Source organism: Rhodamnia argentea, chromosome 10, assembly GCF_020921035.1.
Source record: "Rhodamnia argentea isolate NSW1041297 chromosome 10, ASM2092103v1, whole genome shotgun sequence".
Classification (NCBI taxonomy): Eukaryota; Viridiplantae; Streptophyta; class Magnoliopsida; order Myrtales; family Myrtaceae; genus Rhodamnia; species Rhodamnia argentea.
Window position 1 is genome coordinate 4,549,871 of NC_063159.1, and position 24,857 is coordinate 4,574,727.

General features: G+C 39.7%; 3 protein-coding genes and 1 pseudogene across 3 annotated transcripts; 3 read left to right on the forward strand and 1 right to left on the reverse strand.

The window, feature by feature from the left end:
* The first annotated feature begins 1,144 nt into the window (after positions 1–1,144).
* LOC115745742 lies at positions 1,145–3,733 on the forward strand (annotated as a pseudogene).
* A 1,391-nt stretch (positions 3,734–5,124) lies between these two features.
* Positions 5,125–5,738, reverse strand: LOC115745791 (histone H4). The gene has a single exon (XM_030681395.2). It carries the CDS (start codon positions 5,641–5,643, stop codon positions 5,332–5,334), a length of 312 nt encoding a protein of 103 aa, XP_030537255.1. The 5' UTR covers positions 5,644–5,738; the 3' UTR covers positions 5,125–5,331.
* A 5,866-nt stretch (positions 5,739–11,604) lies between these two features.
* On the forward strand, positions 11,605–18,265 carry LOC115745721 (protein LSD1). The gene is made up of 7 exons (XM_048271206.1): positions 11,605–11,858; positions 13,023–13,144; positions 13,751–13,872; positions 17,142–17,252; positions 17,553–17,630; positions 17,749–17,817; positions 17,928–18,265. Exons 2-7 carry the CDS (start codon positions 13,033–13,035, stop codon positions 17,967–17,969), a joined length of 534 nt encoding a protein of 177 aa, XP_048127163.1. The 5' UTR covers positions 11,605–11,858; positions 13,023–13,032; the 3' UTR covers positions 17,970–18,265.
* Positions 18,266–19,002: 737 nt separating this feature from the next.
* LOC115745720 (CASP-like protein 1B2) lies at positions 19,003–20,248 on the forward strand. The gene is made up of 3 exons (XM_030681284.2): positions 19,003–19,279; positions 19,506–19,629; positions 19,835–20,248. Exons 1-3 carry the CDS (start codon positions 19,044–19,046, stop codon positions 20,072–20,074), a joined length of 600 nt encoding a protein of 199 aa, XP_030537144.1. The 5' UTR covers positions 19,003–19,043; the 3' UTR covers positions 20,075–20,248.
* The last annotated feature ends 4,609 nt before the right edge of the window (positions 20,249–24,857 follow it).

The following is a 24,857-nucleotide window of genomic DNA, read 5'->3' on the forward strand; positions in this document are numbered from 1 at the left end:
TCTCGAACTTAAGTGGGGGGCCCCCGCTAGTAGGCCATGGGGCCGGCCTCCCTTCGGGTATAGTCGCCGTCGGAAAGGGCCTTCGCCCCGCCCAAAGGGTGGCTGGTGAGTTGGCTCGATTACGGCTGACGGATCATGGATATAAAAAAAAAAAAAAAAACTCTTGTTAACATCGAACGCGCACCATAAGAAGAGAAGAAATTATCGAATTGCTCCCAAAGGATCACGTGAATGCTTTGTCTAGCAAGAAAAGTACCAAAAAAAAAAAATTCCTAAACGCATTGCATCGTACTTGTGTAATGCTAAAACTTTCAATGGGACCAATTTAATCTTAAATCTTTTTACATTAGTATCAATTCCGTACATCTAGCCAATATAGGCCGAAAATCACCGGCGTGACGCCGGTCGTCCAACGTGACATGGTCGGTATTGATGTGGACATTTTAAAGATTTTTTTAGTAATTTCATTTTTATATTTTTATGTTTTTGTCCTATTTTTCTTTTATATTTTTTCTTTTTGTCGTTAGCCCGCTCGAAAACTAAAAAAAATATATATTGTTAAAAATCTCCACGTCGGCGATTTCCAATTAAAATTGACTAGACGAACCAAATTTGTGCCAATTTGAAAAGTTGTAGGACTAAATTAGTTCAATTGAAAAGTTTAAGATTGAATTGATACCAACATAATAGATAGATGATTTTTTTTAATACTTCTCCCACTATCTAACAATCACGGAGTACCAAAGTTTAATTCAATGGACCGTCCCGTGACACTTCGAGAGCACCGAGACGAAATTGCGTCACCCTAGTGTTATTTTCCCTGCAAGTTCAGAGTTCACGACATTGTCGAACTGAGCCAGCTCTGCTTTGGATGTTCCTCAAATTGATTACGTGCAAGTTAGATTGATTCCAGCCTAAGTTGTCTTAGCTAATTAAATGATTACGTGCATGGTGATGGTTTGTGGGGGTGGGGACATGATCCCCTAACCCCAAGATTCTTTTTCGATAAACATGGTGATTAAATCAATCGATGTAATTAATAATAAGACGGTCCAATTAATGTAATCAATAAAGAATCTAGATTTTCTTTTGTTTTAATTCACTTGGAAGCCAATCATATGGAAGATCTAATTGAGAAGTGGACATGACGTTTCTGGTACGTGAGAGGGACACATCTGTCAAGCTGGGAACATGGCAAATTGGTGATAATTGCAAGGAAGTTGCTAATTTGATGATCTGACAATCTTGTCAATTATTTCTAACCAAACGATCTCTCAATCAATGAATGCTTTATGCAAAATAAGCGATGATGGTGTGTGCATCTACGGTTGAGATTTACCGTATCCGACGATCTTGTCGGGGAAAACTTTCCTTGGTTGCAAGTATCCCACAATAGAGAAAATTTCAAATAAAGGACTTAAGTGGACTTTGTTTCAAATAAGTATTGAAAGTGGATTCGTTTTCTCAAATAAATGTATGAAATGGACCTTATTTCAAATAAATACTTGAAATGGTTATATCGGTCTCAAGTGTCATCACCGACTGGTTAAGGGCATTTTCGTCCTTAACCTTTTTTTTTTCTTCCTTTTTCCCTTTGTTCTGTTGTTAAACTCAACAAAAGATTAAAAAAATGGATAAAACTTAAAAAAGAAAAACACAAAAAGAAAAAACCAAGCCCTCTACATGTGGCTGCCGCCCATCATCGGAGGGGTGGCAACATGCCCTTGACCAACCGACGAGGTCGGGCCATTATTTGAATTAGTCATGGCTATTTCAGGCCATTCTTTGAAAAAAGATTCACTTTAGGCCCTTATTCGAAATCTCTTCTCCCCCCACCTTGAAGAAGTATTTGTTTTAAAAATAAACGGAATATAGACGAACATTCAAGGAGAACATGCTATTTGTTCTTTAAATTACATAAATTAACGGTGATACAAGAAAGACTCGATCGCGTTAATTTGACAAGTGCAATATGACATGGGTACGCATGTCATTTCTGGAATTTGACATTATTTAATTTCCGCTCCATCGACGTGTCGCACGCCACTCTTCTGATTATAGGAAATGAAATTGAAGGTCATAAGTAGTTACCATCACTCTTTCAAGTTTGATCAACTGGTGCAAAATCACAAAATAAGTCTTTGCTCAGCATCTTTGGCAGCTCACCCTTATCGTCCATAAACAATTCCTTCTTTCTTTTTCATATGAAAAAGATGCAACTAATTATTATCATTTTCTAAAAAGACACTGAGGTTCACGAGCCATTTGGCCTATTTAAACCAGATAATCAAACTTTTTTTTTTTTAAACAACCATTTAATGAGCAACTCCTACACTCAAACCTTCTCTCTTTCTCTGCCCTAAAATCTTCGCGGCACTGCAGAGAATTTATAAGAGAGTGCTGAGCTGCTGTCGGGTCCTTGGTCGGGCTGGAGCAAGATCACTTGTCTTCTCTGCATTGGCGTTTGGAGCTACTTTGGTCGCTCTTTCTGCGGGTAATTTTGTCTTTTCGGGCCATTCTCTACGTTCTTTGAGCTCCAATGGAGGAACTCCTCTAAGTAATTCACGGAGCAACTCGCGAGACGGAAGCAAGAATTCTTGAGCCGTCGTTCAGGCGCTTGCAGCTTCGTCCCGTGCACGAGGAGGCTATCGAAATCCGAGAAGTGGAAGCAGACGGCGATGACGACGAGGGCGTGAGACCTCTTGTTGCTCCAGTTAACGGCACGGGAGAAGAGAGAGTCTCGTGGTTCCGGAGAGTCTTGCCGGAACTCGATATATTCAAGTCGGACAGCTTGACGTGGCGTTTTCACGGCCGGTTGACTGGTTTTTTCGGCCGGAAGAATAATTGCCCGGTACAGTTCTTCATTACGTGGATCTCGCCAGCGAGGCCGTTAGGGAGGAGAGAGTTCTCGGCCTTGGAGAGCCTCGTCAAATCAAACCCATATGGTTGCTTAGTCATGTTATCGAGAACCATGGATTTGAAACTATGGTTCAAGAGATTCAAGCCCATTCTTGGTCATGGCTTCAAGGTGATCGCAGTAGCTCTGGATTTGCCCTTCTTGTTCAAGAACACGCCGTCAAAGGACTGGTTCGACGGTATGAAGATCGGAACAAAGGATCCGGGCGAGGTTCCATTAGCTCAGAATCTCTCAAACTTGATAAGAACCGCCGTCTTGTTCAAATAAGGCGCGTTGTATCTAGATACCGACGTCATAGTACTCAAGGACTTTGCGGGGTTGCGAAACTCGATTGGTGCTCAAAGCATGGAAGCCATGTCGAGGAGATGGGCGAGACTAAACAACGCGGTGACGGCATTCAACAAGAACCACCCGCTCTTACTGAAGTTCATGACGGAGTTGGCCTTGACCTTCGACGGTAATGGATGGGGACACAACGGACCTTATTTGGTGTCTAGAGTGATTGAGAGAGCGAATGGTAAAAGGGGTTTCGAATTTGACGTCTTGCCGCCGACGGCTTTTTATCCGGTGGATTGGACGAGGAACGGAGGGCTGTTCAGGCGGCCGGAGACTTGGACCGAGGCGAAATGGGCGGTGGCAAAGATAGCGCAGCTGAGTGAGGGGACATATGGGGTGCATATATGGAATAAGCAGAGCAGGCGACTGAAGATGGAAGAGGGAAGTGTAACAGGAAGATTAATCGAAGATCATTGTGTAATTTGTGAAAGATACACGATTAGGGAAAAAAAAAATCCAGTCAAAGGACCATTGTGTTAATCATTTTTGTTCTTCATAAGTTGTCAATAATTGTGTATTTACTTTAGGGAAAAGTGTCAAAAAATTCATAAATATATTATATTAGTGCCAATTTAATCATAAACCTTTTTATTTATGCCAATTTAGTCATAAATCTTTAAACCTATAACCAATTTGGTCCTTCCGGCAAATTTTAACTGAATATTGCTTACGTGAAAGACGGACAGCTTGCATGACACGATCAGCACTAACGTCGACATTTTTCAAAATTTTTTTCTTTGTTATTTCTTTTTGTGGCCCACACCACCACGGGCGATAGTCAACCTCACTGGGGAGAGGGCAAACACTGGCAAGGCCAATCCTTGCCAACCATCGAAGGAACCCAAAAAAAGAGACAAGGAAAAAAAAAAAGGGAAAACATAAAGAAAAAATAAATCCAAAATTATTAAAATACTATTAAAAAACATCCATGCTAACGTCAGTTGTGCAACATAAACCATCATTCACGTCAGTAATATCATACCAAAATTAGTCGGAATAACTCAATCGACTTTAAGTCAAAAGGTTTATTACTGAATTGGCATCAATAAAAATTTTAAGACTAAATTAGCACAAATATAATAAATTTCTAACACTTTTCCTACTTTCTTTAAATATCTCCTAGCCATTGTATATATGGTTGTGGTCCTTTTGATCTGTACATTCCAATAAATGGAAGAAATGCAGCTTTAATATGGTGGTTAATACAAAAGGGGGAACAGATGTTCTGCTACCGTAGAAAAGCATAACGACTTTGTAATCAGTTTGATTTTGCCTAGCATAGCTCATTATACAACTAGTGCTTCTCAAATTAAAGTTCAGGGGAACTCAGCTTTTTGTCCTTGGTACTTTGTGTGTTTTTTTCAAATCAAGCCCATGTACTTCTAAATTGTTTAACCCAGTCCATTAATTTCCACGAATTTTCTAATCTCTTTGGCAGCAAATCCAATCAAATTCAACTGACGAGGTCATCAAAACGATGCCAAAACAAAACCCATGGTACAGAAAATCTTCCCAACATTAAAACACACAGCGAACGGACATCCAATGTCACACTACGACGTTGTCCAAGGATTGTGTCAATTTGGATTACCCAATCAGATTTGGTCGAATCTTGGCAACGGAGGACTTGATTATGGAATTTGTGAAAGTAGAAGGACTTGATTAGATAAATCGAGTCATCCCACGTGAATTTGTTTGGACTTGATCAATGAGTTATTTTTTCCTACCAACTTTACCCTTTTTCTACTGCCGAATTTTCAATTCCAGATCCGAAAGCTCAGATTAACCCCCCCAAGAACACCAACGAAAACCAATCAATTCAGCAGAAGACGAAACTGAAATGCGCAGAAACGAGATGGGTCGCGGGAAAATTGGGAAACTAATCTTCATTAATTCGACTGGAAATCGAAAGAAACACGATCTACACGAGAGAAGGACCATCAAAATCCACTTCGACTCGCCCAATCCAAGCTAAAAATTACCTTAAAGACAACAAGGCAGAAGAAACCCTAGACTTCCATATACAGCCCCAAATTCCCCAGCACCTGTCTAAGCGAAAACCTAGCTGACGGGGGGGATCAGCCGCCGAAGCCGTACAGGGTCCTGCCCTGCCTCTTGAGGGCGTAGACGACGTCCATGGCGGTGACGGTCTTGCGGCGGGCGTGCTCGGTGTAGGTGACGGCGTCGCGGATGACGTTCTCGAGGAAGATCTTGAGGACCCCGCGGGTCTCCTCGTAGATCAGGCCGCTGATGCGCTTCACGCCGCCGCGGCGGGCCAGGCGGCGGATGGCCGGCTTGGTGATGCCCTGGATGTTGTCCCGGAGGACCTTGCGGTGGCGCTTCGCCCCGCCCTTGCCCAGCCCCTTGCCACCCTTCCCGCGGCCCGACATCTTCTCTTGTTCTCGAGAAAGTGAGGGAAAATTTTTGAAGACGGAAAATGCGCTTGAATGGAAAACCGTCCTCTGCTGTGGATTTAAACTGTGGAGGTGACAAGGAGAGACGCTGCGCGCGTTTTATAATGGCGGGGGAGAGATAATGAGTTTTTCTTTTTTGTGTGCTTCTCGAGCTGGTTTGCACGGCCGTTGGATTGCGTGCCATCGACGGACGAACGTCGCGATCCGCGTGGCGGGATTTTGGTGATTACGGACCGTAGATGGCTCGTCAACGGACGGTGCGATGAAGGTAGGTGAACGGCTTGCGTTTTGGTTGGGTGAACACGGATCGATGACATGGCGGATTTCTCGCCGGCGGGTTGTTTTTCTATTTTTTTTTTATTTTTGTCAGACTCCGCCGGTGGGTATTTTTTTTTTTTTTCGAAAAAGAACTTACTATCATTTAACTTTCGGTACCAAAAAAACAAACGGAGCTAACATCTAGACAAAGTAAATTCTAAAGAGATTGAGGGGCATGGAAAGTAGAGGTGTGCATGGTCCGAGCCGGCCCTGTCCCCGTATGGAATTGGGGATCGGATCGGTAATCCCGGTTCCCAAATTTTCGGGACTAAGAACCGAATCGGGATCGGATTGGACCGGGCCCAGGATCGGCGGTCCGGGTAGGTCCCGATCCCGGCCTAGTGGGACCGCTAATACCAGTTGCTTATAGAAATCTAACCCTTGAAATACAATATGTTTCGATTGCATGTTAATTTATAATATATACCCCCGATTGAATAAAAAAAAGCATGCTAGTCCAATTTGATCACCTTCATAATAAATGCGTGTCTTCACGGAATGGTAGACATAACAATGACATTGGTCTAACCGCCGACATAATATATATGTATAAAGGATGAGAATCGAAAAAACCTGGTGGTGAAGACATACTAATAGTGATGTTGTTCACTAAACGGATTCCACATCCAAACAAGTGTGCGAAACAAAATACAAGACTACTCATTGAAATGAACAACCGAAACACATGAACAGTAAAAAATTGCTCTCACTATATTAAATGAATCAACCGAATCATTTCCTTCACGAAAGAACATATCGGTGTACACTCACCACACAATGCACTAGAAAACACCATAATAAAAAAGATAGACTACATTCATAACATTGAGGGGCTATCCGAATTTCAAAAAGAAATTGATATTAACCATTCTTGTAAAGTGGTTTCACTTGTGTTCAACTCGGACATGCTTTCATGGTTCCAACTAAACTGTTACTCAATTCTTTTACGATTTCTATTATTGTTGACGGGGAAAGGACATGACATATATGCAGAATGTTCTGGAGACACCTTGTCAAGAATGTATAGCCTACCAATAAAAATGACTCGAGAAATGAACATTGAAAATAAATGAAAGCCTCATTTTTTTTAATTATATATATAGAGGTGGTTCGGTCCGTGCGGCTTGGGCGGGTCCCATCCACCTAGAACCAAGGACTAGACGGCACGGTCACCGGTCCCATTTATTGGGCTCGGGGATCGGACCGCCTCCCTCAAGGACCGGACCAACCCTACCTGTCCGATCCAGTTTGCTCACCCCTAAAGCCAATTAGGAGGGAGATGACCTAGTCTATGGGCCGGTGGGTAGTTTGAAAAGATACCTATGGCAAATGAAATTCTGAGTGATTTTTTTTTTTTAACAACTATCAATTTTTTTATGACCATTTTACCCTCAAATTTTTTTTAAACATTTTCGACTCAAACTTGGCCAAGTGCTTTTTTTTTTCCTACGCTCGAACTCAATTCGCTAAAAACTCAACATTCTCAAGATCAACTCGTTTTTTAAGTATATAAACCTCAACATGCCTGATTTTCTCTCGCTCGATTAAACTCGACTCCACTCGAACATTCGCATTCGCCAACTTAAGAGAAATTTTATAAACACACTTGTCTTGTAAAATTAGTTTATTTTAATTGTGATGATAAAATTCTATTTTACATGGCGTCGCTTTTCTTATTCAATTTAATCTCTACTTATTTTCCGCAATAAAATTTGATATAACTTTGCTTTGAATATACGGTTGAATATAGTTGCGATTTCTTCCATTTGATGACTTAATGTTTGGCTCATTTCTTTTCTTGGCTATGTCGATGTGTATTTTGTACATGTTTGAAAACTTGTTTAGATATTTAGCTCGACAATGTGAGTTTTCATTTAATGTATGTTCGACACCAATACTTGATTTTATTATATGCTTGATTAAATTAGGTATAATGTATTTATGAATATATAGTTAATAAATTGGTTTATTATGCATTTGTTTAAATGATAATTGTCATTTTGTCCTTTTCACGTGAAATTTGGCAAATGATAATTGGACACGTGTTGGCACAGTCTAAATGAAAATGAAAATATTGCTCCAGCTAGACACGGCCAAAATGGAATCGAGGCCCGTAACCGGCCCGTTGACCGGCCTTGAACCGGATCGTTGACCGGGCCCACGGTTCCGACCCGTTTGTTTTTTTTTTTTTAAAATGGGGGGTGGGCCTGGTGGGGAAAGAGCCCAACGGCTCTTTGTCCCCCCTCCCCCCAAAGAGCCGTTGCACACTTTAAAAAAATTTGATTTTTTTTAGTTAAATAACTCTCCCCTTCTCTATAAATACCTATCCTCCTCCTTTCATCTTTCTCACAAATTCTCTCAACAATTCTCTTAAATTTTCTCAATTCTCCCAAATTCTCTCAATCTGCTCAATTCTATCGATCCCGCCTCAATTCTCTCAATTGGATTTCCGATCAATTCTCTCAAAAATGGCAAGTAGAAGCGGAAATACTGGAAATGCCAAGATGGCGATGAGAGATTCCAAATATCCTATTCCTGGATATGATCCTCGTGAGTATGCATGTTGGGAAGACGACGACGATAATATCAACGTTGTTCCCATTCCAAACGTCGAGCACGTCCCAACACAAAAAAGTCTTCATCATCTTACTTGTGTCGAAGAAACGTCGACGGCAAATAAGCCGGAACGGAAGGGCCGAGAGAGTACATCCGACTTGTGGTTGCACTTTGATAAGGTACGTGATGAAAGCGAAGGTAAGTATAATATAAATTGTAAATATTGTTCACAAACATATAAATTTACGAAAGGAGATGGCTACGGAACATTCCATCGACATCCGACGAAAAAACATCCAATGCAAGCGGGAATTGACACTACGCAACAACAAATTTTCGAGTACGCCAATCCTAATTATTATCCTTTATTCCGTTACACTAATGCACTTTATAAACAAACATTAACTGAATATGTTGCCCTTGTTCATACTCCATTTACTACTTGTGAAAATTTTAATTTGAAATATTTAATAAATACCGCGTTGGTTCTCCAAGCACTAACTATTCCAAAAAGTACTTTTAAACGCGAACTTTTGCATCTTTATAAAAAATTAAAAAAAATCTTTAGCAAAATTTTTTGCTGAATTCAATAGACGTGTGCATTTAGGTACGGATATTTGGAGTGATCCTTGGCAAATTCATTCTTATATGAGTGTCACGTGTCATTGGATAGGTGACGACTAGACCATTCAAAAAAGACTTATTGCATTTCGAGTTTTTGATGAAAAACATTCGGCTCATAATATTTATAGAATAGTTATGCAAGTTTTAGAAGAATATAATTTGATAAATAAAGTATTTTCAATTGGTTTTGATAATACCGCCGCGAATACCGCTTCCATTCTCGAATTAGAAAATATTTGCAAATCCTCTTTTGACGGACAATTTTTTCACATTAAATGTGTTTACCATGTTTTAAACTTATGTGTATAAGATGGTTTATGAACTCTTGATACTTCTCTCTCCTTAATAAATGGTGCAATTAAATTTTTATGAAGTCGTGCCCATTTTATGAAAGCAGGGGGAAAATTTTGTAAACAACATGGAAGAAGGGCAAAAAGGTTTTCAAAAGATATTCCAACTCGTTGGAATTCTACTTACGAGTTGATTCGTTAAACTTTTGATTAAAAAAATTTATTATATATGTTTATTTGGCAAAATATTCCTGAAATTACTTTACTTCCATAACATTAGGACGTTTGCAAAAAAAATTAGATTTTTTGAAAATTTTTAATGATGCTACTAATACTTTATCTGGTATTTATTATCCTACTATGCATTTATTTTTAATAAAGTGTGTTAATATTGGTAGTGTTTTTAGTGAATATGAAAAAGATACTGAATTAGATCGGATTATTTTAGTAATACGAAAAAAATGATTGCATTATTATTTCAAAATTCATCTTGTCTATTTAGTTAGTATTTTTTTTATCTCGAATGTGTATTATCATGATTGTTTACATTTGAAAGATTTAATAGATATTTCAAATATACAAGAACATGTTAAAGAATCTATAGTAGTATTATATGGAGAATTTTGTACTAGATATGATTTAAGTGATTGTGGATCTTTAGAATATACTGCCTCACAAAGCGAAGTTGGTAGTTCACTTAGTAGATGGTACAATATGCTCAATAGTAGACAAAAAATATTAATAAAAAAGGGCAACATGTAGTATTTCTGAATTTAAAAAATATTTAACCACTTAATTTGAGTTTCGTGATGTAGAACATAGTACAGATTTTCAAATCCTAGAGTGGTGGAAGAGTCACTCAATAGATTACCTAGTTCCGCTCTCATCTCTCCCTAGATATTAGCAATCTCTTCTTCAAAAGTTGCAGTTGAACAAGCATTTAGCATTGGATGATTAGTTTTGGACTCTCGCCGTTCAAGATTAAGTTCGAAGTCCGTGGAAGCTCAAGCTTGTGTCAACAATTGGATGAAGGGTAGATTTCGACACCAAGAGCTGGATCGAGAACATGAATTTTTTAATGAGGATTATGGAGATATCACCGTCACGGATACCACAACGGGTAGCGACGATTGACGATAAGGTAAGTTGGGGTTATCAAAGGTAAAAGAACTATATGGGCTTTGATTCTTTTATCATCAAAAAGATATGTAGGCGTTTAATGGTAATTCATTAAGTTCAAACCCATTTCTCCTCTCTCTCTTTTTTTTCCATATTTTATTACAATGTACAATTTGATTATAATTTATTATGTTTATTTTATTATTTATTATTTTAAAAATTAAAATTAAAAAACGGAACTGGAACCGGCCCCTTCAAGGGCCGGTTCTCGAACTGCAACCGGCGGTTCCGAGGAATCGGCTATGTCTAGCTCCAGCTTTATTATTTCTATTTTTGGTCCATCTTATTAGAACGGACACTTTATCCTGTTAAAATTCACATCGAATTAAATTGAGTGTTTTTTTTTTCGATCGAAAGGATTAGATTGAGTTTAATCAAGTCAAGTTGAGGCGATACTATGAGAATTTCGAGCTCAACCGGACTCACATGCTCAATGCTTGGAATTCAACTCTCGTTTGAGCTCAACTTGATTAAAAAAACTTATATTATTCGATCTTGATTCAATTCAACAATGACAATTTGTAAAGAAACTGAAACTCAATAAGCTCGAACAATTATCCTTGTATTTGTCCATGTGGGGTTCATATACATAAAATTTTAAAAAAATTATGTGGATATTTCTATCTTAATGATAAGAATAAAAATATACAAATCAAAATAAAAACTTCGATTACCTTGGTTGATCTCTCAAGTTAAGTATTGGCAAACTCAAACTCGATAAGAGATTATAGTAGCTCGAGCTGAATCCCGATAAAAAAACTCGGGCGAATCAATCTCGAGTGATCGCCGAATCGAGTCGAGTCGAGTTAGAACTTGCGAAATCAAATCGAAATGTTAAGCCCAATCCGATCCAAGCCATTAAGGCCCACACAAAAAAAAAAAATCAAAAATCTCAAAACCCACCAATTGCAGAATAAATTAATAAAATAAGCAAATAAAATAAAATAAAATAAAACAAAAACCTCCGATTTCCTTAAACTCCTTGGTCCAAGTCCAACAATCGATCCATCGAGAGACAAAAACCATAACGCGCAAGGCGAACAGAGACGCGATCGGGCCAACGGGCATCCCCGATTCAGAGGCCAACCGCCGCGCCCGCGGCCGACAACCGACGTCTCCGGTGCCCCTCCCCGGCACCTTGGGCGCCGTCCGCGTCCGGAGTATCCTCGACCCCGATTTCGAGGCTTGGTCGCTGAGACTCGAGGCGAAGAATTGCATCGATAGGTAAGCCTGAGATATCCGGTGTGATTTGTCGATTGCAATGTTGAAAGCTAGTAGAAGGTTGTTTGGGTTTGGAGGATTGTGTGGATTTTGGAATTTACGCTTATGAAAGGCTGAAGAGTTGTTGGATTTTAGAGAGTTATTTCTGGAGAAGGCCGTCGAGGTTCCTTGCGTGAGCTCTCGGAATTCAGTTTTATATTCTTGCAATGTTTATCTTCATGGTTCGAAGGTATAGAGGCGATCGCGATGGCAGCTGCAGAGCCTGTGTTGGCTGCCATAGGCTCGAATTTGGATCTTGCTGCGATCACAGCCGATAGAGGTTGCGGAGGAAGGCAGTGACCGATACGGCCTCTGTCAGCCTGCTACTTGTAGTTCATGTCAAAAGTAGTGCCAAATGGTTGTGGGTTTTGCTGGGGAAAGCATGGCATAGCAGGAGTCATTGATACAAATATCATTTGAATTGGTCAATCTGAACTGATTCCTGTACGAACTAGCTCATAAAGAAATGGGACTAGGAGTGTAGCCAAGCATAGGACATGAAAATTGCTGCAATGTGATCGTATTATGCTTGTTTTTGCTGCCGGTTTTTAGCTTTCCCTTCCAAGAATGTTTAATTTCTTAGTCACTTATTGAAACAAACCAGATGACTATTTCGTGACTTGCACTGATGATGCGAGATGAATGTATCTCTATCCTTTTTCTGGCCAAAATGTGTTTTACCCCATTATTGTCTGTACCTCAGGATCATCACCTTAGGACGGTGTCTGCTGTACACGGATGGTTGTAGTTGTTGATGTTAAGTGTGAAAGAAACTTGGCCTTTTGACTTAGGAAACTAACGGTGTATGAGAAGATTTTGCTTCTTTCTTCCTGTGTCCTGATATTTGTCTGCAATTCTTTTTTTTCTTTGTAGGTTTTCTCTTCACTAGGCCAAGTAGTAAACCGCATACAAGTATGAATTATGACATTTTCATATTTACGCGGATGAAGTTCATTTCTATTGTTATGCGTAAAGTGTAAAAGTTTGGGAAATTGGGGGCATTTTCTTATTGATTCCCTGATCTAAAGCATTAGTGGGAAGGCAGTTGTTGTCATTAAATCACATATGTGCATCTTGAAATTGTTTAGAAGCTTCTAATGCTTGCTTATGTCAATTCTAGGTCCTCAACTTTGCAGCTATGCAGAGTCAACTCGTCTGTAGTGGCTGTCGAAGCCTTCTTCTTTATCCAAGAGGGGCTTCAAATGTTTGCTGTGCATTATGTAGCACAATAACCTCTGTTCCTCCTCCTGGTAACTTTCGTGATCTATATTGTCTCCAGCTTACTCCTTTGATGTTTTAATTAGTATTGATTGCATAAGCACATACCTATTTTTGTTGTTTATAAACATGGTCAATCTCCTTGTGAATGGTCTGCGACATCCTTCTCCAATGTTCTTCTTTTTGACCTTCGTGATTTCTGCAACCTTTTTCAACCTCCCAATATTTATTTTTCTTTTCAGTCTACTACACTTTTAAAGATACTACAATTCACCCTAGCCTCCTATTTTGTCTTCATCACTTACATATTGAGTAAAAGCCAGAGCTCCTGGTGTTTTGAGAGGTGCTAGACACAAAGGACCGCAAGTTTGGATGGTAAGACTGATTATCTTAATTCTTCTGGGACATCATTTATGAAATATTGAATTGACACTTTCTGCAACTGAAACCGAACTTTTTTCTGCTTGGTTGCATATAGAGACTAAATAATTGTTGTAGTGGCGTTCCCATTTGTCCCATAACTTGTGTTAATGTGCTTATGAGAATGCCAATTATGACGTTTAACTCTCAATTCTCTAAAGGATTTCATTAGATTCTATATGTGGTTGTGTTTGGCTGACTGCATATTGCCTTTTCAGGTTCAGAAATGGCCCAGCTTATATGTGCAGGTTGCAGGACACTGCTTATGTACTCCCGTGGGGCTTCCAGCGTGAGATGCTCCTGCTGTCACACTGTGAACCTTGCACCAGTCACACCACCTGGTACTTTTCCACCAAATAACAATTAACTTCCTCTAACAATACTGTTGAGAGTTTCTTTCTTCACATCATTGTTTGTAATGCTGAACAGTTCAATTTCCCTAAGTATCAAATATAAAGCTAATAGTGATGTTGGTTTGGAGTAGAAGCTAATTCTTTTGTTTTATTAGCTCCTTAGCCACATTATTGGTCCCATCAAAAGGGGCTTTTGAGTAGTTTTGCACCTTAAATACTGATATCATTCTGCATGACTAATTTTCAGATGATAAAATGTTGGCTCTTGAGTGGCCTTTTGGAAGTCAAGAGTCCTATCCTAGTATTTTGCTGGAAGAGGTTGAATAACAACATCTACTTTTGGATCTGATATCTGGATTATGCTTGACTTTGCTTCTTGAACCATTTCTTGTTGGAGTGGAAAAACTTTTGATTCATTTTGGTGAAAAGAAGCGGACATGAGAAGTGTTTTCTTCTTGTGGCGCAAGATGTTGTATTGGTTGAAGAAAGAGTAGGAACCATGAAGAACGAACTTTAGTGATCTGCTCGGGATTTTTGAGATCTTATGAAAGAGTCTAATGGTTTTTCAGATTTTGCACTCATGCTTTCTTTGGCAAGCTAATTAGAAGTGCAGGCTTTCAGTAATCTCTCTGCATCGAGATACTATGGGTTGTCGTTTGTTGAGATATGCTCAGAATCCTTTCAGTTTCTTCATCTTTGCTTTAGAATCTTTTTGGTTCCGGAAGTAGTGCCTACTTACTTTTTTCCACCTTTTATTTTTTGTTTTGTGGTGGGGGGGTTGTAGGGAGAGATATTATTGGAGATCGAAATGCATTTGGAACATTTGGAACGTGGGTTTCACTCAAATTTGTGGGGCTCTTTACTTCCCATGCCTGTCACCTGTGTAGGTGCTAAGCTAGTGTATTTTCTTTGTCAACGGATAAAGCGTACTATCAACGTTTTCCAAGATGATGAAAACGAGCTTTGTGGTACTGGAATTGGAGGATTAGTTTTAACATTTTTACAAGCTTAAAATTTGTGGGGCTCTTTACTCCCCATGCCTGCCACATGCTTAGGTGCTGAGCTTGTGTATTTTCTTTGACAATTTACAAACCATTTTTACCTGTTATAGACATTTGGCAAGATGATGAAAACAAGCTTCGTAGTACTGAAATTGGACTAGTAGCGGTAACATTTTAGGATGACTCCATCTTAATATCTTTGCTTTAGAAATTCAGGGGACGCTATGCCTGTTGAGTTCACATCGGATCATTGTCAGAACCTGACATAGACAAGCAGAACTGACCAGTCTCTGTATAGCTGCTGATTTGAGTTTTTGAAATTGGATATTCTGCTGATGAAAGAGGTGTTTATTAAGATCTTGACATTATAACGGCAGTATAAGGAGAAAAATACTTCCTTTGGCATCATACATTGATCTATTAGAAGTAAGATCAGGGTGTTTTCGTATCCTCACACGATAATTTTTTCATTCATTTGATAGACACTATCAACTACATTCTGGTGTCCGTAGCATGGAATTATTCAGGTACTCTAAGGCCTTGTTTTCTGAAAAGAATCAGACCTAGAATGGTATAATGATTCTGATCTGACACCTGTTTCATTTGGTAGGGGTGCATTGATTCTTGAATCCCCATTCTGAAGGAACTGAGATTCCTGCTCTCTCCCAAAAATACAATTCCTCATCTTGACCGTGGATTGAACATTCCTTCCTAGGCTGACAATTTAAGAGACCTAATAAGAAATTGTTTTTACTGAGTTACACTTATATTAAATGTCTTCTCCACCAAACCCTATCTGAAAGACTTCCATTTTGACACGAATCGCATCCTACGGTTGCTCATCAAGTTTTAGATCTCTTCCGCCTTCAATTCCCTCTGACATTTCTAATTTCTCCTCCTTCTCTTTTCAAGACCGTTGGCCATGTCCATCTCCACGACTCTGTACATGTAGCTTTTAGCCTCAAACTGCACCTGCTTTGTGTAAACTTTCTAGTGGATTTCAGTTGGGTTTTTGCTTTTTCTTTTACCATGGGCATGTCTTTAAGATATCGATGGCTCTAACAGGTTGACGTTTTACAGCTTGAGATCAGACACTGTTCGATCCAGTTGACCTTAGACATACTACTTAGAAAAGTGGACTAGACTAATCCCTGTTCAGTCTTGTTAAGACAGATGCTTGATATTCGTCATGGGCTTGTTCCCTGACAACTTAGGCATGGTATCAGAGTTTTAGGTCAAGAATTCTAATGTTTGCACTCCTTCTTGATGTCATTATGTCTGTTGATCTTTTTTGTCCTTGTGCTGTTTGATATGTTTATCAATCTATGTTTTATGTGGCAGGGAGAGTAGCGAGACATGTCGTTATCAAATAAGTTTGTTCCCTGATAACTTAAGTATCGCTCAAGTCTCTAAGAGTTAGTCCAGATATTAGTTTGTTTCTGTTTTATCCATCTGGCTTCATGAGATATTTAGCTTAGATATCATGGTAGTTAAGAAATATTAAATTTGACATGTATGACACAGTGAAATGTCTTGGAGTCTCCATGCTTGTAGTTGGTCATTTTACAGTACATATTGGAAGTACCCTGGAGTGTTTGAGTATGTTATACGACTGGAAATTATGATAGATATGCTAGAGCTTGGTGAACTTGCGGTTTTCAGATGGTCATCCAATAATATACGGTTTTTATGCACTTGGCTTCACCTGTATTCAACCTTGTTTCCCTCCATTGGTCTTTCCTTTTCACTGGAGTCATCAATGAGTACTTTAGTTACCCAGAGATCATTCCTAACTGGTGTTTGCACAAACTTTTGCAAGGAATTACATTCTATAAGGCTGCTGCTGAGAGTGGATCATCTTCTCCAGTCATATTTTATTACTAGGTTCTATCAAAGTATGTGGGTTCTTTTTATTATTAAGATATACGAGAGAAGCAATTAAGGTAGGTGAACAAGGTTGAAATATGCAATCACGAGTTAGATGTTTGTACAATAAAAAACTGAAGTTTTGGGCTACGATATTTGACTTTTGTTTTCGATTGTCAGCGATGTACAAATATTTGTTTCCTGTGAGCTTCTATTCTCAAAGACCCCATTGTTGTTATGTGCTGATTTGTACCCTAAATAACACTTAAAGATGTTAATGGCCTTGTTATCATGGTTGTGTGACCCGACTGCAATTATTTTGTTTGATGCTGTTTCCTCAGTTTGTCTCTTGCTCAGCAACTTACTTTGTTTTCTATTGTCATGGTGACTGCAAAAAAGCTTCTCATATAAATTGTGGAAACTGCCGGACGATGCTGATGTACCCATATGGAGCTCCATCTGTGAAGTGTGCAATCTGTAACTACATTACTAATGTTGGCGTAAGTATCATCAGTCTTCTTGTAGTAGTTTCTGGCCTCTATAGTGTCCCAAATTGTTCACTTTATTCTGTGAATTCTGTTTATTGGAGTTCTTGCCTTCCCTTTAGTGTGGAACCAATTGCATGAGATTTTCCTCATTAATGTGAACCTAATATTTGACACTGTATCATTGATTAAACTGTTTGCCCATGGGCTATTGAACCTTCACTGTGGAATAATAAGTCGTTTTGGGCATTTTGAGGGTTAAAACAATTTATTCTCCTAATTCCCGCTCCCTGACACTTTCGTATATTTTGGCAGGCGAGCAATCCGAGGGTTTATGTTCCATCACAAAGACCCGATGGACCACAGTCAGGGACAACGCCGTCTACTTCAACGGTATGGTTTTTCTTCCATTTCCTTTCTGGTTAGATAATCGTGTGATCTTGCAGTTGCAACGTATTGAGCTTCGATCTGTTGACACCACTATTCCCCATTTTCTTTGTGGTTCAACCAGTCAATGCCCCAATCTACTCAAACTGTAGTGGTTGAGAACCCCATGTCTGTTGATGAGAGTGGCAAACTGGTAATTGTGCAAATCTACTTATTTCATAGACCCCATTTTGGTACTCCTAGCGCATGAGTTCCTCTTTGTTATGGATGAAACGAAATGAACGGTCACTCTGGATGTCTCAGGTGACTAATGTTGTTGTCGGCGTCACGACAGAGAAACGGTGATCCATTTCCATCCGTCGAATATGGACATTATTGGTTGTGTATATGATGTGAGAAGGACATTGACATTAGTACTTCCAGTGCATTCAGATTCCTGTCACTGTATTGAGGATCTTGTAAAAACTTGTCTCATTTGTTTGGCCCTATAATACTTATAGAGTGAATAAAAGTCTTGATATTCCTGCATGAGCTTGGAAAAAAGGTAATCTACTTTTATCAGTTGGATATGGACATGGATGTTGGTTTGTACATTATGTGGATAATACCATTTATATCTGCACTTCAAGCTCATTCAGTCACTTCATGGAGGGACATTGGTTGGCACAGATATGCACTTGTAGGGTGAATGAAAGTTTACGTTCTTCACTAGGGCTTAATGACTAGAAAATGGTGATTTCGCCTTAATTAGTCACAAACTGCTTCGAAGGCGCTTGTTGATGAATCTGAAGTATTATTTCCACGTCATCTCTTCGGGGAGATGTATGCTAGAAGTTGATCCTGACCGTCGGTCTTTGCTTTATTATTCATCTAAACGATATTTTGGTATACTAACGGAGTCGCTTAACTTTCATTAGTCACTGAAGTACCGAGACCCATCGGGAGAGCTATACACTGGCCTTGATTTTGTTGATGCAAATGCTAATTACTCAGGCCTTTGGTTCATAGAAGTCAAATCCAACGAGTTGACTAACCCTTTGGTATTATCCCGAGCGGTTGCACCGAGCATGTACGAGGCGAGTTCCTGTGGACTGTACGTGGTTTAGATGTCCCTTAATGGAAAACGTGATGGAGTTGCACAAAGATGTCTAAGGGATGGCGGAGTTTATTCTCAACTGCCATCAACAATACGAGAAACTAAAGTTGGAAATGGTTAGACTACCATTGAACACGAAACATTCTGCTTTTGCTTTAGGTCCACGAACACAAGCAAAAGTTCTTGAGTGATCTCTTTCCTGTCTTCCTCACCCTCCTATATAAATACTTCGCCATCTCTCCCATCAAGCATCAACACCTCTCTCTCTCTCTCTCTCTCTCTCTCTCTGTCTCTCTCTCTGTCTCTCTCTCTCTCTCTCATCCATGGCTCTCGACAATGAAGCGAAGCCCGAGGCCATGCATGGCTCCACGCCGATATCCAAGGCGCCAAGAAATCAGGTCCTATTGGCACTGAGGCTGGTCGCCTTCTTCGCAACGGCGGCGGCGACGGTTGTCATGGCACTCAACAAGCAGACCAAGACGATGGTAGTCGCGACCATTGGGAGTACGCCGATAAAGGCCACCCTCAGTGCCAAGTTCCAACACACCCCGGCGTTTGTGTAAGTTGTCTCTCCCATTAAAAAAAACCTTCTTTTACATAAAGAGGCTACAGCGAAACGGCTGAGAATGATTATGAATATCGGCAGAAGCTAACGGTGAAGTGATCTGCAGACTTCGCGACAGACGAACTGTAGACCCGTTTGTTTCTTTACACGTGATTGACTTAATTTGTTAGACTAATTTTACACAATGTGTTTCTCACTATCAGTGAAACATACGTTGCAGGTACTTCGTGATAGCGAATGGAATGGCCAGTCTACATAACTTGCTTATGATAGTCGTTGAAATTTGGGGTGATAAGTTCGATTACAAGGGATTGCGTCTTGTGATAATTGCCATTCTTGACATGGTATGCGTGATACATGTTTGGCCAATCTTATGATCAACCGTCCTCTTCTTAGGTCCCATATGTGTTTTGTTTCATTCACACCCACATAGAATTCATGTTCATCTGAGAGGGGAGATTATAATTAGAGAGCATGCATTATTTTCAGTTGACATTGGGTAGCTAGAATTCGATATTTATTGGAGGAAAAACTATGGCTATGGAGCAGATGACAGTGGCTTTAGCCTCCGGAGGCGACGGCGCAGCCACGTTCATGGCGGAGTTAGGGAAGAACGGGAACTCCCACGCGAGGTGGAACAAGATCTGCGACAAGTTCGGGTCCTTCTGCGACCACGGCAGCGGCGCCATAATCTCTTCCTTCGCCGGCCTGCTCCTCCTGGTGATCATCACCGCGATGTCCATCGGCAGGCTGGCGAAGCCAAGACCCGCCACTCTCTCCCCTGTATAGAGATTTGGGTAAACCGTGGATCGATCTTTTTCCTCGGATCACTTGTCTCCCTTTGGTGTGTGGACGGCCTCCGTTTTGAGTGTCATGTCCTACCTTGGATCCTTTTCGATGTTCTACCCTTTTCTTGTGTTGTAATAACATGGTTTTGTGTTCTATTAATATGCTTTTCTTTTCTTCAATAGTCTTTGTGAATAGAGTAATGTGCAATTAGTGCTAGGGCTCAGCAAAAGAGTTGCGTCCGGACCCGATCGATATGAGTTTCACGCATGTCATGGAGTAGGCGAGAACTGAGAAGGTCGGGGCCCCGATGAGGGGGGCCGAATTCGGGAAAAAAAAACACTTAGAGATAACTCGGATGTACAAACTACCCAAAGTTCCACAAATCTGGACGTTTAAACAAGCAAACGGGTAAATTCGACTCGTCGTCATTTTTTTTTGGTCGGAACTCGTCGTCATTTAAACTTGATGAATTTAACAATTAGGTAAACCTAACTAGCATTTCAATCATCCGTAAAACTAAATTTTCATCCTTCTTCATGGTTGATGCACTTGGACTAGAGAATCCGATCAAATTTGGTGGCGAAACGCAGATGCGAAGCCGAGGGACAGTGACGTGGCGTCGAGATGGCATGCCACGTGTAGCTCACGTCCTTTCCTAACTAGAAATCAGTCGGATTCTGCTCCCAAAGGCATCATTCTGAAAAACGAAGATAGTCAATTCGTTGGCCGCTACATCTATTTTAGTCGTAGGGTTAGCTCATGAATCCTCGGAATAAATGAATTAGCCTTTGATTCGTTCAGCGATCCACCATGATTCATTTTTCAATAGAATCTTACGTATTCATTGGTTACATCGTTCCTATCGCTTCGCCATTAATGGTTAGGTTTGAATTCTATGATGGAGTCCCTCATGAAATTTGTTCTTGAGTTAATTTTCTCAGTCTTTATCGGCTCGAGGCTCTTGATTTTTTTATTTTCTAAAAATAAAATCCGGGCTCCATTCGTTTTGCAAAAGATAATCGATTTAAAAAATAATTTTTAAGAAATGATCGTTTGCTTCACTTGAAATGATTAGTCAATGAAAAACATTTCCATTGTTGACAGCAATTTATATCTAACATTTTCATAGACAACGAAATATCATTTTCGTACGCTACACAAGCCATCGTTCTTCGAAAAGTATTCTTCAAATCATTCAATTTCCGTAAAAAAAAAAAATGGAGCCTTACTAATTCGACTGACGAAAGTAAGTCATTTACCAAATCGCGGGGACATTCGTTGATTGCATTTGCACCCCACGAGATACATAGATTGCTAAAACTTTATCAACATTATAAAATTGAGTTGGATCAAGCCCTATGAATTTCAGGATTATGGCAATTAAGCCCGCAATACATATGGACCTATCACAAACAAACAAACATTTTTTTTAACGTAAAGCCTAGTAATTGATGCCCACTTCTCATATGATTAAAAAACATTCATCTCATCTCATCTCCATCTCAATCTGATTGAATGAGAAAATCAGTCGAATTTCTTATTAACTTTCTTTTTTTTTTATTATGGATTTTGTCTTTCTTTTCTTTCTCTTTTTATTTCCTTCTTTCTCTAGCCGGTGAGGTCGAGCCTCACCCGGGATGGCAAGGCCGACCCTTGGCCAACGATGGTGACGTCGAGCCTCGCCGGGGAGGATGGGGGCGTGGGGGACAAGGCTCGCCCTCGCCGGGTTGGGAGGTTGACCTCTCAGTGAGGCTCGTCCAAATTCATTTCGAGTGCTTGCAAAAAAGCTTGGAGTTATTATGTGAGAACAATTTACCAGGCAATTCGTGGGCATTTGAGTACACAAGCCAAAATAACAAAGAAAATGAAAGAAAAGGAAAAAAAGGAAAACGAAGCATTTGTTCCAGAACGGGAGGCTCCAATTAAAATTGTCCACTGTACGTTTGCCATGTCATGTAGGACGGCCGGAGTCTACGTCAGCAATTTTTGACAAAAATTAATTGGATGGAGTGAATTGGCAAAAAATGAAAAGGTTTAAGAGTCAATTGGAAAAATTAAAAGGTTTAGGACTAAATTTGCAAAAGTGCAAAAAATTTATGACTTTTTGAACAATTTTACTGAAATGCATCACAAATTTACTTCATACTTTGCAGATTTCTTTCATGACATAGTATATTCGGAGGTCCTACAGATATTTATGCATCCCGTCCCTTCCATTAAACTTCTTGATTCACCGATTATTCGATCTTTTAAGCACATTCATGGTGCTTTTGTTTCTAATTATTCGCCGTAAATCCATACTTCAAAAACGTTAACAATTTTAATACCGTCATTCGCGCAATGGGAGTGACTCTATGTGTACATGGGCGCGCACGAATTTTAGAACATCAAATGAATGATGATGGGAAGTGTTTGATCAGCATCGAGACCTAATCCTAATGCACGGTGAATTAACGCATCGGTAAAATTATGTCGGCCATAATGACACGTGCAACAACTTAAGTTATGATGACGTGGCATTTACGAGGACGTGGCAATCCTCGCGACGTGGCACACGCTATGACACGTCAGCTTCTCCCTCCCGATTGTTGTCAAGTCACATTGGTCTGTGCTTACTTCTACTGACCAATATTTATGGACTTAATGAATTTTTGTTTTTTGAATTTTGGTCATGTGCACTTCGATTTATTTGTCTATTTTTTCTTCAAAAAACAGGAGATTAACGTTCCCGTGGGAGATTAGATAACGTTAGCGACACCATCCTCGGACACCATTTCACATGGCAAATCGAAAGTCATCTTTGGCTCGGGATTATAATCTCTTTGTCCCCCCCAATGATTACCGGTAAAGGAACAGCTTAAACATGATTAACTATTGATCAGAGAATCAACGGCCCACATGTCACTTCCCATTTTTTTCAATTAAAAAGTAAAAAAAAAAAAGGAAATTTGAAGTTTGCACATGCATTTGCATGTTCTTTTGAGTATAGATCTAAGACTTTCCCCTCTTATATTGCAAATTTAAATCTTTTTTTTCATATAATTTTCCACATCCTAGGGTCCCTTGATTCTTAAGTATATTTACATGGGAAAAAGTATGCAAGCCATATGGTCCACTTGATCAGTATAATAAATAGATTATTAGCTTTAAGTATTGTTAATCCGAGAATAATTACTTTTATGGCCTAATGCATTGCTTCTAATGTGCTCACCATATTGCTTGCACATACCCAAGTCCCATAAAAAAATTTAAAAAAATTTGGGAAGATTTTGCTTTCATGAGCTCCGTACGCTCTACCTCTATTCTTCATGTATGTGAGTTAGCCTCGTCGATTGATTTGATTTTAGGGTTAGTACTACAAAAAACCTTAAATCAACACGCATGTGACAAATTATCTCAAACTAATTTTTTGACCACAAAAAACGCCCAAAATGGTACACATGCGATAAAATTACCCCAAATTAACTTTTTGACCATCAAAATCCTCCGAACTAGTATACCTATGACAAATTTACCATTCATTCGGTTTCGTTAAATTGGATTGGTACCACCAAGAACTCCAAACAGGTGCATACGTGACAAATGGAGGGTAAAAACTCTAAGTTGGTACATCCATCAAGCGTCACGTGTCATCCAACTTAGTACTTTAATGGCAAAATTTAACGAAGGGTAAATTTATCATAGGTATACCAGTTTAGGGTATTTGGTGGTAAAAAAATCAACTCGAGTAAATTTATCATAGATGTATCGATTCGGAGTTTTTCGTAGTATTAACCCTTATTTTTATTACCAATTATAAGTCCCTAAAAGAAAGTTAAATTTGCCAAATAATTGAAACTACTTCCTCCTCTATTTGCTTGACTACTATCCGATCCATAACATCAAAATGGGGTTATATATATGTTACTGCCCGCGCATGCATAATTGATAGTGCTTAGATTATATTTTCCCTATCGAACTACGTCCATATTTTCGACTTGACTAACGACATATCAACTTATGTGGGATTAAGGAATCCGAATTCGACATCGTATGAGTCAATCAGAGAACATTGAAGCCTTCGTCGATGCGGAAAATCGAGCCCAAGCACGTAATGATTTGGATCCAAGTTTCGCGCGGTATGCCGAGTGAATCCTTTTTATTGAACTCGCCAAATGGCTTCCCCCCCCGTTCATTTCGTTCTTCTTGTAACCTTCTCTAGAAGAGCATGAAAATGAAATCACAAGTCATTGACCAACCAACTCGAAGTAAAGTAATTGGCGCAAGCGATGACTTTCTTCTTCAAACCAATATTTTTACTTCTCCATTCTCTAGAACTTCTCATTGGTCAAGTGGGGGGGCACTTCAAATGAGGACACCCAACCCCTTTTTCCCCCCCGACCTCATCGAGAGACATCAATCTGACAATCTGAAAATTTGGGATGCACTCGACCCGACCCGACCCCTCAACTTTAGTCAATCGGTCAGTGAGAAACCCTAATTTAATCCCACCAAAAGAAGAAATAAATTTAAACTTTTAATCACGGGGGAGAAATCCCAAAACAAATCATGGGGAAAAAATTCATGGTCCAATCAAAGTCAAGAGATGGGTCGGTCCACGTAGGCTCACATGTGAATTTTAAGGTGAGAGATGATAATAATAGAGAGAGAGAGAGAGAGAGAATATATTGAGGAGCAAAGGGTGCGGCACGTGACAAGGAGCTGACGGGCGTGTGACCCATGCGATTGGAAGGCAGACCAAAAGGAAACATGTCCACATACATACACCCTTTTAGGACAATTT

What these genes read in the sequence shown, in the direction of transcription:
- LOC115745721 (XM_048271206.1), top strand. Translation starts at nt 13,033, where the DNA reads ATGCAGAGTCAACTCGTCTGTAGTGGCTGTCGAAGCCTTCTTCTTTAT. An exon ending in AACCTCTGTTCCTCCTCCTG is followed by an intron (nt 13,145 to 13,750) that starts GTAACTTTCGTG and finishes TTGCCTTTTCAG; the next exon opens with GTTCAGAAATGGCCCAGCTT. An exon ending in TTGCACCAGTCACACCACCT is followed by an intron (nt 13,873 to 17,141) that starts GGTACTTTTCCA and finishes TGTCATGGTGAC; the next exon opens with TGCAAAAAAGCTTCTCATAT.
- LOC115745791 (XM_030681395.2), bottom strand. Translation starts at nt 5,643, where the DNA reads ATGTCGGGCCGCGGGAAGGGTGGCAAGGGGCTGGGCAAGGGCGGGGCG.
- LOC115745720 (XM_030681284.2), top strand. Translation starts at nt 19,044, where the DNA reads ATGGCTCTCGACAATGAAGCGAAGCCCGAGGCCATGCATGGCTCCACG. An exon ending in CAACACACCCCGGCGTTTGT is followed by an intron (nt 19,280 to 19,505) that starts GTAAGTTGTCTC and finishes CATACGTTGCAG; the next exon opens with GTACTTCGTGATAGCGAATG. An exon ending in TAATTGCCATTCTTGACATG is followed by an intron (nt 19,630 to 19,834) that starts GTATGCGTGATA and finishes GCTATGGAGCAG; the next exon opens with ATGACAGTGGCTTTAGCCTC.